This window comes from Ziziphus jujuba, chromosome 6, assembly GCF_031755915.1.
Source record: "Ziziphus jujuba cultivar Dongzao chromosome 6, ASM3175591v1".
In the NCBI taxonomy this organism is placed as follows: Eukaryota; Viridiplantae; Streptophyta; class Magnoliopsida; order Rosales; family Rhamnaceae; genus Ziziphus; species Ziziphus jujuba.
In genome coordinates this window covers 31,216,481-31,233,623 of record NC_083384.1, presented here as the reverse complement: position 1 = coordinate 31,233,623, position 17,143 = coordinate 31,216,481, and the positions used below count along the sequence as shown (strand labels likewise).

At 33.0% G+C, this 17,143-nt stretch overlaps 2 protein-coding genes across 2 annotated transcripts; both read right to left on the bottom strand.

Annotated features, from left to right (window-relative positions):
* Nucleotides 1-33: 33 nt before the first annotated feature.
* Nucleotides 34-3,902, bottom strand: LOC107429839 (cellulose synthase-like protein G3). Its single transcript, XM_048464328.2, has 6 exons — nt 3,195-3,902; nt 2,343-2,495; nt 2,054-2,179; nt 1,484-1,927; nt 733-1,080; nt 34-644 (listed from the first exon to the last, which is right to left on the bottom strand). Exons 1-6 carry the CDS (start codon nt 3,786-3,788, stop codon nt 111-113), a joined length of 2,199 nt encoding a protein of 732 aa, XP_048320285.2. The 5' UTR covers nt 3,789-3,902; the 3' UTR covers nt 34-110.
* Nucleotides 3,903-10,877: 6,975 nt separating this feature from the next.
* Nucleotides 10,878-15,836, bottom strand: LOC107429830 (auxin response factor 9). Its single transcript, XM_025079273.3, has 14 exons — nt 15,240-15,836; nt 15,041-15,147; nt 14,686-14,781; nt 14,277-14,333; nt 14,017-14,169; nt 13,841-13,925; nt 13,571-13,661; nt 13,318-13,482; nt 13,091-13,204; nt 12,936-13,008; nt 12,686-12,836; nt 12,003-12,565; nt 11,703-11,890; nt 10,878-11,588 (listed from the first exon to the last, which is right to left on the bottom strand). Exons 1-14 carry the CDS (start codon nt 15,289-15,291, stop codon nt 11,450-11,452), a joined length of 2,034 nt encoding a protein of 677 aa, XP_024935041.2. The 5' UTR covers nt 15,292-15,836; the 3' UTR covers nt 10,878-11,449.
* Nucleotides 15,837-17,143: the final 1,307 nt, after the last annotated feature.

The following is a 17,143-nucleotide window of genomic DNA, read 5'->3' as shown; positions in this document are numbered from 1 at the left end:
TTTTTTATAGTATTTAGTATGACATTTTAAAAATATTATGAAAGAGTAAGACTTTTTATAACGTGTATAGCATTTTTAAAATTGCAATTATACATCATTTATAGCATTTTTCATATGCTATTAAAAATAATATATGTTATAGTGATAGAAATCAAAGCGGTTTTTATGGGAAGTCCTCCTTGATCACTCCTCGTAAGCAAAGCATGATAAACAGGCCAGCTGTTCAGCATACCAAAACCTGCTATAAAAATCTGCACAAAGAGCACTTCTAGATCATTGCTTCCTCTAAAAACTCCCAAAATCCCCCCAAAAAATGCACCAAAGTTAGCAAATGCAGCCATTGTCAAAGGCACAAACATGGGTGATTGAACTCCAAACTCAAACACCTCTTGTTCATATCTTTTTCTCTGTTCATCATCCAGAACTTTGCTTGTGACACTAAACCCATGTGTATAAATTCCAAAAGATTTCAAAAAATATTCAATGGATCCAAACCAAAAGCATGAAAGTCCCCTAATTAGCCACATCCTTTGGTCATTCCACCACCTTTGGACTGTTCCTCCATTTACCAAAAAATCCAATAAATCTTGACCATAAGCTCCAAGAAAAAGAAACACATACAACAAAAACCATGGGTCTGAAACCTGCAAAAGAAGTTTTGGGCTTAGTCAGAAGATTTGTACTTGAAGAATGGGGGGAAAAAGTAGTGAAAATTAAAAAAAAAATGGTTACCTTTGGGAAGATGGTGATTCCATTGAAGAGAGCTAATTGGGGAAGGAAGGCATATACCGAAATTGGAATGAGCAAAATGGACCAAAATGCGTAATAGCCATAAGCAAAACCCATTAATGGACCCATTGCCAGAGTCCCATAGGCTACAGGACAATATTTAGATAAAGCCACCTCAAGAAGGCCGATGGCCCACCTTTTGTGCTGATTTAGCACATCAGCAAGGCTGATTGGTGCATCCCCATAAAATGCAGCTCTTTCTGGGTTGCAAAATATCGAATTCCATCCCTCACACTGCAAAAGATACCCTGTGAAATAGTCCTCCACCAATGATCCATATCTCATACCAATCTGCAAATTTTAACAAACATTTTTGCATTAAATTTTGGTAAAATTCCTTTCTTTAGTAACATTTTGCAACAAATATCTTTGATTCAGAAATTCAGTGAGTCATGATACCAGAGCCACCAATTTGCCTAGCTAATACTTAGATGTTGAGTGATATGGTAAGATATTAATGGGTAAAAACCAATGAATGTACCCATATTTTAGTGGGACCAATATGAGCCAATATCCGTTACATGTCACATTCATCGATTGATATTCAAAATTAATAAAATTTCTTCTATTCAGGCCAACTCTAAATATGCTTTGAAATTTCCGCAGCTGGGTTGACATCATTACGACAATGCCACGTGACAATGTGGGACCCACAATGCCATGACCCTTTAGTCAATATTAACATTCTGCTTACCTTGAATCCCCAGTGAGTCTGCTTCTCATAATTGCAACCAGCCACAAGATGAGCCAACTTCAAAACTTCAGGGGAGTGAATTGATTTCTCCACAACACTTTCCGGATGCAGTTGAGGAATCTCCGGGGCCACGAAAGCCGAGGGTCCTCCAAAGAAAACACGTCTGGAGAAGAAACAACCAGTTCCATAATAACCTGGACCTGCTAAGCCATCCATCCCAACCGGGGTGATTTGAAAAATATTTTTGGCCTCACAAGCATAGATATCAGGCTTGTTGATCCCACGAAACCGCTGAGGGAAATGAACGTAGCCAAGTTTGGGTCGAAGTTTCTTGTCTGATAAGTAACAGAGGACTCGTAGAGGAGTTTGAGGATCATTGGAATACATGTCACAATCTAAGGTCAGGACCACCGGTGCATTGGTCATGGCAGCAGATATTCGAAGCTTATGCACATACATCAGTATAAACACACACTCATATGAATAAGATAGTAATGGAAAAGAAATGAATTGGGTTTCGAATATGGAAGATATATATATATATATATATATATAGGTTAGGTAGCTTACGAGAACATTAAGAGCACCAGCTTTGAAATGGTGTGAAGAAGTCCTGCTTTTCTCTCTAGAGACATAGACAAGGTTTGGCATTACATGATCTGTGATGTCTCTGTCTCTGCTGCCGTCCAATATAACCTGCTCATTGATTCACAAATTATAATAATAATTAGGGGGTTTAATAACTTTAATTTAATTAAATTCTATATTAAACACAAAAGTCATATACATATAGAATGGTGAATCTTAATTAGGAGTAGTAGTATAGGAATAAGTTGAGATGACATGGCATTAATTGAACCTGAATGACAGTGGGATGTTCATGGCGGGTGAATTCAGGAGTATTCCATTTGCTGAACGCTTGGAGATCTCGTTCATGGACTATGTATTCCTCACCAACTTTCCCTCTCTCAACCACGTTTTCCACCTTCACTTTCATGCTTTCATATAAAATCTGTATTTAAAAAAAAATATATATATATATATATATATATATATAAATATAAATCAGTTAGAATCCCAATAGCAGGGCACATAGTCTGTTCAACATAATAGGTACGTTTGACTTTGACATCATTGCATTTATGTTTTAATGCTTGTAATTAATTAAGAACACAGCTTCAAATTTAGAGTTCGAATCTCAACCTAGATTAAACCCAAGTTGTAAACTTGTAAATATATATATAAAATCTCACATCACTCTACGCCTTAAATATATATAAATATGCAGATTTAGAACTCAAAAAACCACTTGACTAGTACTTTTAGAAGAAACCCGCTATGCCAATGAATCAATTTGTGTTTTTCGTGGAACCATCAACCGACAATTGAAGTCGGATACCACTTTAGAAAGAAACAAGTGACAGTGTTTTAATAAGGCTGACGTGTACTTGCATTTTCAAGAATGAATATTGAAGAGTCAATCTAAATTCTGTGTCGATGAATAATTTTTGGCAGCATTTGATGGTTAGAAAAGTAATTCAAAACCAAGTTTCATTAATTCCCCACCACATTTTACACAAACAAAGGACAAGTTCTATATCTGTACCAAAGCAATGTAGCCATGGCGTTCATAGTCTTGCAAATGAAAGTAATTTGAAAAAAGGAAAAGAAAGTAGAAGAGGGGGAAAAATTTTTACGTGGTATTTATTACCTTTATTTTCTGAGTTTGAGAATCAGAACTGGAAGAAAAATTATTGGCAGCAAAATAAGCTTCAGGGCACCGCTCTGCCACATTGTTCTTCCTGCAAAAGGGCAACCAGTGGCTGGCAAACTTTGCAGCCTCCATCAAAGCGAAAAGGGTCGGAGCTGAGCCTCCATCGTCGGAAACATACAACGATACCTTCTCCGTCGGATAATCAAAAGCCATCACCGATAACGCTGTATTCACGACCCTCATAGGCGGTTCCTTATATGGATCCGCCGTGCATATGAACACGTCTAGCGCCGGAAACTCAGATTCTCTTACCACTTTCTTGATGTTTTCCGGGAATTCTTTCCGGTAAACCGGACGCATACGAATTGACTGCAACATCGTCCACATGAAAGCGAGAACAAGGTCAGAGATAAGCAAGCAGAGCGAGATAAAGAAGGACGACACAGTGGTGGAATGGAGGAGGAGTGTGAGTGCGTGGCGATAGAGCAAGGCCATTATGGCCATCCCATAAACCACCGCAAATACGCGGTTCATGGCGGTCCGACGGGAGATGTTAGCCGAGTGAAGACGTAGAGCATGGCTGGCCTCCATTTTTTGTGGTGCTGCTTAGCTTTGCTAGAGCGGCACCACAAGGTGGAGATAGTACTTATAATGTGAAATCTAATTAAAAGGCTTTATTTATTTACGTTTTGGATAATCTTAATTTTCATGATGTTCAATAATATATTCGTTATGTTTTAAAGAGTAAAATTAAGTTTTAATAAAGAGTATATATGTTAATGTGGGACAATGATTTTCTATCCCAAAATCTTTGTACCCAATCTAATTTCACGGATTAAAAATGAACATCTAATTTTTAAAATGCTAACTCATTATTTATTCATTTTCCTCCCTCTTTTTTTAACTCTGTGCCACTCCATTGATAAATGAAAACCACTTGCCCACCTCAGATAGCGACATGCGGAGCAAGTTTATCTGGTTTTGTTTGATTGATATTGGAACATTTTTTTTTTTTTTTTTGCCTTTTTTTCTTTCCTGTCTTTATATGTATGACGTATGTCCTTGCGTTCACATAAATTAAACAATATATATTTTTACCCAAAACAATTAAACTAAACAATATTATTATGTATTCAATTTTTAGGATCCTATTATTTGTTATATTATTAATAATTATTAATTTATATGATAAATTTTAATAAAAATATTTAATTTTATTATTTTTATATTAAAATTTTAAAAATTAATTTTTAATAATAATTATTTTAATTGTAAATCTATTAGTAATCATTCATAATTAATGATAAATAGTATTTTTTTTTTTTTATTCTTATGCAATTTAATTAACATTCTTTTGGGGGTTTAGACCCAATTTCCACCAAAACGATCGTGTTGATCAATATACAAATTTTATCCAAGTTGTATTCAATAATCTTTGTTATATTTAACGTTTTGAATAAGAAATTTATTTTAAATTAAGTATAATACTAACCATAATATATCATATATTTTTTTCACAAACACAATAAATACTAGCGGACAGTAGCGAAAATTAGCAGTGCAGTAACACAAGATAATTTTAATGCATCTAAAAATGAAATTCTAATTTATTAGCCTCAAGTGGCAGTGTGTAATTAATTGATCATTAGCATCTTCAATTTAAAAGGATCTTTTGTAATTAATAATAATAATAATAATTATAATTATCAGTATTTTGACTATTACCAAAAGCATTTATTTATTTCTGTGTTGGAGTATCTGTAATGGTAAATGATATTTTGCCATTATCAATTTTAAAATTTGGCATTGACATAAATTTTCCAATGATAAATGCTAATGCTAATGTCAAATTTTTCATTATTACTCTAACAGTAAATGCTAAAAAATAGTATTGGTCGATTTAAAATTTATTGTAATTAAATTATGGGACTCACATAAAAGAATGTGTGCATAAAAGGTAAGAGATATAGTACTCATATTTAAATATTCTTTTAATTAATTAAAAAAACAAATTTAATTCAATAAATATACAGTCCCAACAACTTTTTGGTTGTGGGACATACTAGCAAATTTTGCCATTCCCCATTTAGAGTAGCAAAAGAGGCTACTTGTGTTATTTTTTGACAATACCGTGCCAAAATGAGATGCCATTGGAGATGCTTTTAGTTATTGGAGCATCTCCACTGAAATGCTATTTTGGCATTGCATTATCAAATTATAATGTAGGAGGATTTTTTTTTTCCATCCCCAATAGCAAATGGCAAATTTTGTAATGTTAATAACTTTACGTTAAGAAAACTTATTAATTTGATGAAAAATGATTTACCATTTCAAAATTCAATTATATTGAATTTTAAAAGATGATATATCATATTTAATGAAATGTTGTACTGTAATTGGTTGGGCTTATAGTTGAGTAGTGATACTATAAGTATCAAATCATCAAATGACATGTATCAATATATTATTAATTGGCATATTTGTAAACTTAAATATGAAAATGTGAATAAAATTTCACTTTTTTGATAAGATTTTGAATAATATTTCGAATAAGATACCATTCAAAAACATTTTTAATAACATTTCATCCACCTATTTTTGAAATTCCACTTAAGTATGTAATTAATCTAGATATATAGCCTATACCATCCAATAATATTTTAAATAAGATTTCATCCATATTTTTTGAAATTTGACTTAAGTACGTAGTTAGTCTCCAAGTATTCAATAACATTTTGAATAAGATTTCATCCACCTTTTTACTTAAGTACATAATCAACCTCCAAGTGGCAGTATTTAATATTTTAATAGCATCTCCAATTTACGATAATTCCCCTCTTCCCACTTCGTTGTCTCAAGTTCTACAATCTCTCAAGCTTAGATGTGAGTACCTTACCACTCAGCCCAACTCGCTTGAGTATTAGCATCTCAATTGAAAAGAATATTTTGTAATTTGTGAAAAATATACATGATCAATTGCAATATACATTAGAAGATTGTTCCCAATAAAACAAATATTCATGCATATACACATAGGACAGCAAGATATTTGGAGAATCTCGTGCGTTACCTTTTGACTGGCAGGTGTTGAACTATGGTTGATTTAAAACAGATTTAATATGTTGTTTCTCCAACTAACATAAGGACTAGTTAAAATAGACAGAGGAAAAATAATACACCATATACATATTATTAAGGATAAGTATGTAAGAATAGAAAGGTCTATATGAAGATAAGGATCCAAGGTCTATATGAAGATAAGGATCCCTTGGGGTATATTCTCTCATGATTTCAAATTAACAACTAGCTATTTCGCATTATACGCATACCTGAATACATATTTGATTTTTATTGAATGTATAACTTTTGGTGGGTATATTACATATGTGCTAATAAATACATGACATGCCAAAAAAAAAAAAAGGGACATGCGATTGTACCAGATATATCAATTTCACTATATAATTTCGGACAATGCTATGCAGCATATATTAACCTTTTCTGAAGTTCACATCTAGTGGCGGTGCTTATACAATAGAACTAATAAATTTGAGGATGTTTATACCGGGTGGAGCATGAAATGTTAGGATGAGGACCAAGAATTAAATTATGTTTATAGAAAAGATCACATATTAAAAATTAATTATTTACAATAAAATAAACCTACACATGCATGTATATCGTATACATGTTTTATTATCATTGAGAATAAATGAAAAAGTATAAATTAAATTAGTTAAATAATATTTTTAGAATTATTAAAATATTTAATTAATCGATTTATTTATCAAATAATGATATGATAATATTTAATTAGTTTATTTTTAAATTCATTTAAAAATTTATTTATCCTTATATATTTAAATTAAATGAATATATTAACCAATAATATATTAATATGTCATTTGATAAATATTTTGATACTTGTAATATCACTAAAGTAAAAACATATCATAAGAGAGCTAAGTTATTTGCAATTATATGCAAAGAAGTAAGAAATTTTTGTTATTTCTTTTTATTTGTCAATGTGATGGTAAATCACTCATAGTCTCATATGGAATAAAAATTTAATTTTTGGTGAGAGATTATAACTTACATAATTGGTTACATATGAGAGATTATAACATAAGTGATTGGTTAGATATATCTAAATGACGTACCAATTAAATTTCTATATGCATCTAACTTATTATTTGAATCATCTGGTAATATTTAACTGATAATTAATTTTCGGCGAGAGATTACAACATACATAATTGGCTAAGTGTATCTAAATGACATAATAATCAAATTTCTATCTGCAACTAACTTATTATTTGAATTGTTTAATAATATGTAAAGGATAATCGTAATTAAAAGGAAAACTAATGAAATATAGAGGGACCAAACATGTAAAATACAATTCCTCAAGAAAAGGTAAAATACAAATAAAAAAAACACAAACTTAAAATATATTTAAATATCTAATGGCAAAGTAAAAAAAAAAAAAAAAAAAAAATCACAAAGAGGAGGGGTTCATGTCCCATCAACCGCAAGTGTAGTTTTGCCATCATGTCTATCGCTAATCATTGGGCCGCTGTTCTTCTTACCATAGCAAAAGTTATTGGGCCAGAATTCTGTTTTTTATTTTATTTGAAAAAAAAAAAGAAAAAAGTATTTATGATCAAGCGTTAAATTCATAATTTAAAGGTTATCCCCAGTAGTAATTTATTTATTTACTTATTTTCATTTTCTTTTTTTTTTTTTTTTTTTTTTTGGGGGGAACTGTGTATGTATCGATCTAGCTCAGATATCAATGGGGCTATTTTCATGTAGTAAAATGGTATATTAGATATGAATAACATAGCTTGGTTGCCACTTTTGCCTCTAGAAAAGCAATGGCAGCAGTCACAGTCCTAAAGCAAGTTGTTCAACCCAGAAGTATTAGCAACAGAAATAAAGGAATGTCATTATAAGCATTATGACAGGCTTCTTCCAAGTGAATGACTGATGGTCCTCATATTTTCATGGTCCTGAAAGCATAGACCACTTTGTCTCTTTTCCGATAGTATCTTCTTTAGTTGGGCATACCATGTGTATATGACATCAACCAAACTGAAAGGATTTTAACTTCGTTTACTCACCCTATGTCCATCCTTTTTTGGCATTCAGTTAAAAGCTAGTCTTGAAAAACCACCACCTATTAATACCCACATTGATAAATTACCATAGTTATTAAATTTTTAACCTTAAATCTAATTGAAATGTTAATCTATCATGTATCATAATGGAATGTAAGATAATGTATGTGTGCATTTTTTTTGTTTTCAGAAATCATGCTATGGAAAATTACAAACAAAAATATAGAAATAAAAAACAAATCCAACATAATTAACGAATTTTTAATTATGAATACGTATATGTCCTTGTCAGACAGAAACGACTACTATTATTGGTATCAAACCAATATCAATTCACACAAACTGAATTAATCTTTGAATCAATAATTAGTCCAAAGAAGAAACTTTAATTTAATTAGTTTATTTTTATCTCTTTTTCCTTTATCCAAAACTTGACTGTTATCCTTTAATTGAATGTTATCCTAGAGAATGATGAGCTTTCAGTGATTAACGCAGTGAACAGGAAAGATAACAGTTCATTCGGCTGCTGAAAGGTTTTTTTAACAATTTTCTGTTATATACTTCTGACTTTCTTTGTGTAAATTTTGCTTTGGGTCCTGAGTGCAAATACACTGGCTCATACAGTATGGCTATTACGATATTGGATTTGTAGAACCAAATTGGAATGTCATAACCCAGGAGAAGATATAAGAGGAAGCGTCCTAAATTAAGATTTACTGAATAGTTTTTTATTTTGGTTTTAATGAATTCCAATTTAAATAAAATAAAAAATAAAATAAAAAAAAAGAAAGAAAACTAACTGTTTTCCCACCCATTGCAAAATTTTGCATTTCTAAGCATGGAAACACAACTTTGTAAATGTTTGGCGTTTCAATTGAGATGGTTGGCGGTTTACTGGTTCAGAAAGATCGATTATGACCCAGCAAGCTGGTTCATAAAAAATGGAGGAGAATTTATTCTGCAGAAATTTATTGGATGTTCCGTCGTAGGATTTCAAAGTCATACGAAATCAGACAAAAAATCATGAAATGGAAATTCAAATCCAGGTAATGCAAAATTCAAAAAGGACTAGTACAAATAACGCTTTTAATGGGGTGTTCCTACCATAGCTACAAGCTACTGCATCGCCTGACCTCTGCTCATGATGATCAAAGTGTACCACACAATCAGAGCAAATAAAATCAAAAGGCCAAAAAAAAAAAAAAGTAAAATTACAAGTTGCACGGCTTATTTTACACTACTCAAACCTACCAAGTTAAAAAAATCAACATCGGACACAAATATCGAAAATTTTAAAATATAAAAATAACAAATATTATTGAATATTGCTCAGATCAAAATGAAAATTTTTATTAAAATTTTAAAACTAATTTAATTAATTAATTATCATTAAATTGATTATAAAAATTATAAAAATATTGACTGAATTTTATAATTTTTTAATTAATAATGTCTACTAAATGTTAATTGTGATAGGTATATTATTGTCAATAAAAAGTATATTAAAAGTTTATATTTGCAAAAAACATAATTAAAATATATAAAATAATACTTATAATTATATTATACCTGGTAAAAATGCTATATTACTATTAGAAATTTTATATGATTGAAGATTATTAATCTCTTTTTTATTATTATTTTAAAATATAAAATATAAAAAATAATTATTAAAAATTATATTTTTTTAATAATTTTATATTTAATAATTAATATACCAAATATATAAATTTTGTAAAAATTGTAATTATTCTTAACCATTATATCATAATGGTTAACTGTAATTTGAGATGACATCCATAGATTGCTACTTTTTCACAAACATTTCATTAATCCACTTAACTATATTTGCAAAAAATATATTTTTATATATTTTTAAAATATTTGTTTTTTATAATATTAATAATATAACATTTATTATTTATTTCACATATATATTTGTATATTTATCAATACTTTATATATGCTTTATAGTATTTATAAAAATGGTAAATTTATTTTGATAGAAAAAATAATAGATAAGTAAACATTTAAATATCAATAATATTTATTAATTTTTTTGAAATTAATTCTATAAAAAAAATTATGTAAATTAGACAGAAATTTCAATCAGAATTATAGATATTTTAAAATTTTTACTCAGAAACAAAATTTATTATTTTGAAAGCGAAATTTCCAGAAAATTTTACGTCAACATTCCCACAAATAAATAACAAATTTTTTTTTCCATTTTTGTATATTTATTGGAGTATCTATTAATCGAAGAATTAGCCGTTTGAAATATCTTTTAAGGCTAAGCCACCAACCCAGCCACTTAAGAGGCAATAGTCAAGAAAGAATATTTTTTTTTCCTTTTCCATGATGGCCCAGCAACATCCATCATCAAAGATCATTCATAAATTTCAACCTCAGACCTCACTTTTGTGGGCAGAAAAAACCCACTTCTAAGAATTGAAATGAAAACATACAAATCAAATACAGTCCTCAACTGTGTTTGATTTATTCACAGTTCGCGTTTCAATTTACAATAAATTATATAAAAAAACACAGAAGAAAAAAGTGGGAAGAGCATATAGGGAGGATAGAAACCCACCAGCCACATCAAACACACACAATTTTATAACCTTATTTGGAGAAGACAGTGAATATTTTTTTAATTATTTTAGAGCCAATAGAGAGCAACAGAAATTGCAAAATGGCACTCGCTAAAAACCAAAAGATTACACTTAAGAAGAAACACTTCAAATATATTTACAAAAATTAAAGGAGAACAAAGGCTCCACCACCACCACCACCACCACCAAACCCCCCCTCAACCCAACATCATAAATGCCATTAAATATTCACAGATTCTAAACCTACCCACTATTCCCACTGAAACATTAGACTTTTTAGAATTCCAGTCAATCTCTAGTTAGCTCTAAAAATCGAGCTCATCAATTAGCCAATATCTCTTTTCCTCCAACTGCATAATTATTTTTTTTTCTTTTTTTCTTTTTTTTTTCTTTTTTACTTTGACCAAATTTAAACCACCGGGAGCCTCTCAACAAACAAACAACGCCAAAAAAACATACCCCAAAAGTTTTTTAAAAAAAAAAAAAGGAAAATAAAAATCGAAGGTTCAATGTATCCTCAATTTTCTGCCGACTCTGAACTTATTACAGTCCCTTCACCTTCTAATGAAGAAATGGGAGGCTTGCTCCCTGAATTCATTTTCTTCACGTCCTGGCTCGGGCATATCAAGATTCTTCTAACCATTTTACAGAAATCACTGCAAAAACAATAACATCAGCCAAATGAAAAACTGACAATATACATAGTAAATAGATAAACATAAACATAGTAAATAGATATTTTTTCAAGCGTAGTTACAAATAATACTTACGGCCACAAGTCATCACCCAAGAGCATCATATCTCCTTCATCATCAGTAAAGATAATCTCCCACTTATTTCGTGGACGTAGTTGTCCTCTGATGTCAAACATCTCTTCAAGTTCATCTATGAGCTGATCATATCCATCCAACATGGACAGATCGACTGCCCGACCGACAGCCATACCCTGCATTTGAACCTTTTGGCATTTTTCAATACCAAATACAAAGAGTGAGCTCAGAAACTTGTTGGAAACTCAAAATTTGCATAAAAATGAATTAATATTCAAAATAACATTTGACTTTCAGCACCTTGGTTCGACTTCGCGTGGAGTTAGAGCAACTTTGTTTGCTTTGACTCTCTTTCGGTGATACTTGAAACTGTCCAGACACTCTCTCTTTAGGAGCCTTTGAAACATCAGATTTTGGGTCTGACTCAGCTGCGGACAAAGTACTAGCTCGCCATTCAGTGATTTCAGTATTAACACAACTTGGTTGATGAGGTTCCTTCTGGCCCTTCTCTATAGGAGGTGAGTGTATGGAATGATTAATCAGGTCAACACCAAAAACCCGGACGCTATTACTTGTCTCAGTTTTTCTCTCTTTATCAACTTGGTCATAAACTGGCTCATTCAGCTTTGACAGGTTTTGAGTGGAGAGGAGAGGCCACATGGATACACTTTTGCTATCCTCTGTATCCTGGAATATATGCTGAGTACAACTTGCATTGGGGGAAGACAACCAGCCTCCTTCCTGGTGATGATGATGCCATGCAGCATGATCACCTCTTTTGCCATCAGGAGCAACACTCATTTGTGTCACATCAATAGATGCAGCCGGTCCAGGATTCCAGACAGCCGATGCATATGTAGTATCTATATTCCAAAATGTAAAAACAAACTAAAAAATATGCCTATATCCATAAAAAATATAAGTAAGAGAGAGAGAGAGAGAGAGAGAGAGAGAGATGCCACAGCGTAACAACAGCCTCTTACCATGGGATGGAACTTCAGTAGGTGGTCGGGGCCTTTTGTTCTTTACAGGTGGTTGAGCAAGGCTTGCAGGTACAGAAGCCACAAAAGGTTCTATCTCCCATGGTGAAACTCTATCAGGTCTGGGGATTGCTGCAGACTCGTCCCATTGCACCTGGGACATTAAAAAAGGAGAGTTGATCTCACAACTTTCATTTACAAGAAAGGGAGCCATAAATAAAAGATAGAGGGGGAAGGGATGGAGGGAGCTTACTTTAAGTGATCGCCATTTTGAATCCACCCAGTTAAGAGATACATCTTCAACGCCAACTATAGTGCCTGAAAACCTGACCAATCACCCATAAAGAAATCATTAAAACAATCATAGAATAAAGAACTTACAGCCAACATTCATTTGAGTTTTTCTACCTCCTCTCAGGAGCATCATCCCCCTCAAACCTCATCTTGAATCTCATCCCAAGGGTAAACTTATTGTTGATCGCTTCCAAGTACTTGTTCAAGCTAACAATGAACTGGCTAGTCCTGAAAAAATTTTAGAAAATAATAAATTAAACATATATTAGAAATCATGTGAAATGATTCAACCCAAATAAAAAAAAAAAAAAAGCTCATGGGGATGGAATAGTACAGCATACCTTGGCTTGTAATACACTACAAAGAGGGTTTGGGTTGAAACAGCATGGGATGCAGTTGCAAGAACTCCCAGGTGCATGCTCTGACTCGAAATCACTGATGAGGGCATGCTGCTTTGTTGACGAGCAAGACGCCTAACTCCAACACGTAATTCCCCATTCTCTCCTCTGAATAGCCAATAATTACATAGATTATAGCTTGTTTCATTTTGAATGGAGAGAGGCTTTGGCAGGTGAAGAAAGAGAGCAAACATACCTCAGAAATACAAAGGTGTCCCCAGCAACTAATCTCTTAGAAGTGACAAACGTACTCCATCCTGTTGTAAGCAAATGTCTCCTCGGTTGACCTGCTCAGTTTAATACAGACCATTGAAACATGAGAAAAATTAATTATGAATTTTTCAGATAGCAGATCTGATTTCTGTGTATTATCTCTACTAAGGATAAAAGGAGAAATCCCTTTATACTCCTAAATCGAACAATCATACATTTGCAACTAGAGTGCCAAGCAGAGAAAGACCATCACCTCGGAAAATATGCTTAAATCGCCACTCATAACCATGAAGATCCTTGGCAACCAATTCCTGGGTTGGGGTTGCTTGGGCCATGTCCTGACCAAGAATCATATATGGACATCAACAAAGAGAAAACATGCAGCCCCAGAAGATGACTAAATGGAAAAAATAAACAACAATTATTTACCAGCGGAGGAAGGGACTCAGTGGCATGTTTCCTTAAAACAGAAAACCCACCATGAGTGCTCGTATCAGAAGCAGTTAAAACCTTTGTGAATGGGTAAACCTTCGGCCTTGGAGGCTCAGGAAGGCAAGGATCAGGACTCGTAGGCTCAGCTTGCTGGAAAATTTTTTGAATCAATGAAATCAGTCGAGTTAATTTAAAGAATATTATAAGGGAAGGCAGCAAGCTGTTAAAGATCACAAAGAGACTAAATTGGTTCTTACATTTGATTCGGGCACCAAGGTAATCTGGGCATAAACCTCATCAGTTTCTTGTTCCGCCTAAAGATTACCAAAAGTCAAGGTAAGTAGGATTCTGAATCAACAGTTTTTGCAAAATTTATTACCATAACTGCTTGGTTGTTGAGAAGACGCATGAATAGGAAGAATATGCACAAATCTTGAAATTAGATTGACTACTCGGGTCCCTTTCGAACAAAAATCCTTAATTATCAGGCGCCTAATACCGAAAATGGGCCCATGTAATTTGAGTTTATCATTATCCAACAACTTGAACTTTATAACAAAGGATTCAAAATACTAATTTCGACCACCATTTTCCCAGTAACTAAACAAATTACAAGCAAAAGAAAAACATAAAACAAGAGAGAGAGATCGGAAAGAGAAAAATTACCCGTAGCTGAACGTCAATAACATGGCAAAGAATCTTAGAGGGAAGATTAAACAGCGGAATCCTCTGATTCAGCTCCTGATTTGTTGATGCCTCTAGCTATATAAACCCAAAAAACAAAACATTTAAAAAAAAAAAAAATCAACTTGAACTAAAGAAATTGAACCACAACCAAGAATAAATAAATAAATAACCTTTACAGCAGATTCTACCTTCCCAAGTCAAAAACTAAACTACCCCCCATCAGACAAGAACCCACCTTTCATAATCTTAGAGAAACATTTTCCGAGAAAATAATTTCCCCCGAAGCAAACATAACCGATCTGAAAACATAAGAATAAGAACAACACACACTTACTTGCTCCATATGTCCCTGTGGGAAATAGTATACCCTCTCCCCGGCGCGAGGAACGTCAACGAGCGGACCAGCACAGGCCTTCCATAGCTCCGGATACAATTCATCCCCTATAATAAACCACCAACGAAATCATTTTCCAGGAAAATAAAGGAAACCCCCAAGAAAAAATGAGAGAAAAATTTAACTGCCATTTTTTCACCTTCAACTAAACCATTTGGCTGCGGAAACGACCCTCCTCGATTAGCCATCATTGAAACTCTCCCTCAAGTCAAAACACAAACCAAAATAATCCCAACAACAACAACAACTCAAAAAATTCCTCAGCAAATTACTCTCTCTCTCTCTCTCTCTCTCTCTGTATATACCAAAAAGATTTAGCTCGTTATATAACACACAGAGAATCAATTAGAAAGCTCACTCATAATCACTTATTAAGCATCTCTAAATAGATACAAATTTAATCACCTCACCAAGAACAAAGTAAATAATTAAAAAGCTCTCAACTTTTCGGTTCCAACTCCACACGTTTCTCTTCGGTAACGATCCCCGATCGAAAATCCGTAACGCAAAACCACAAATCCTTCTCTCTGCAACCGTTACGAAACCACCTTTCTCTCTTCTTCCTCTCTGCTCCCAAAACCGCTCTCAGAAAACCCTCTCTCTCTCTCTGTTTGTCTAGGAAAAACGCCGTTACAGAGAATCCCCCAAACCGCTTTGCGCGCGTCTTATTATACGCGACTTTGTTTGCTTTAACTCTGACCTCTCTCTCTCTCTCTCTCTCTCTCTCTCTCTTCTGTGTGTGCGTGTGTTGGTGGTGTGTAATTGTACGAACTGGAAGTAACCGTGGTTGGGATTTAACCGGAGGTGTTGGAATGGAGATTAGTTTTCAGGACGGCGCGCGTAACGGAAATAGCGGGAATAAAAATGCCGCTGTAAGACGCTGTTTTTTAACGGCGGGTGTTCAAGGGGGCAGTCAAAATGATTTTCTGTTTTTTTATGCTGACAGCGTACGGCGCATGGGGATGAGTGTAAAAATGTGGGATGGTGTTTAACGGAGTCCCCCTGTTAGGTGAAGAATAAAAACCGTTACCGTTACATTGCCGTCCCTTTCGTTGTCTGCTTCGAAGCAGGCAACAGGGTTGGCTCGAGTTAACCCGGCAGAATTTTGGGGAATTTTTTATTTACTTTTATTAAAATCTTTTTTCTTTTTTTTTTCTTTTTTTAATTTCTCATTGGGAAATGAAATGCTTCAAGTTTTTGACCTGAAGAGTTCGTTATATTTACGGTTTTATACCACCGGGGGTGAAAATTGTTGGTGGGGTGGGGTCCACGTGAACACGTGGGGAATCGTTTGGACCTCGATCGTTTTTAGTCTTTTACTTTCCCAGACAATCTGCGAGCCGTTCGGTGGTCCTTATTAATGCACGTCAGCACAGGTCCATCTGGACGTTCCACGTGATTAGGTTACTGTGGGTCCCTTTCCACGTGTATTTACTCTCCACATTTTTTTTTTTTAAATCTACCTTAATTTTAAATAAATTAATACCTTAACTTAATACTCTAACTATATTTTTTTTTTCAATTATATATATATATATGTTAAATTGGATGATAAATTCATCCAATTGGAAAAAAGATTTTTTTAATCTTCAAACCTCAAGAACCGTAGAATTTTAAAAGTTAAAAATCCTTAAAATGAACATAACCGTCTGAGTTGTTTTTGTAAGAATATAAATTTTTCAGTTATATCATAACTTTTACCACCATATCATACTAGTTATGGTAGAGAATCAATAAATATTAATTTATTGAAAAATAAATAAATATCAACTACCACGTACAATGGTTGATTAAATGGTAAAATTATATGCATATTCATTAGGTCAAATTGGGACTACTTTTAGAGAGGTGTGTTGGAAGAAGAATGGAAAAAAAGGAAGGGTTATAGGAATTATTTAAACATCAACTTTAGGTTAAAAAAATAATAACCCAAATTTGCAATTCCTACTTTGCATCTTTAACATGATCTTAAGCAACTCCCTGTCCCCCTACAAGAATATATGATAATGTGAAATATCAAATCCAAGATGCTTTCCACACCCC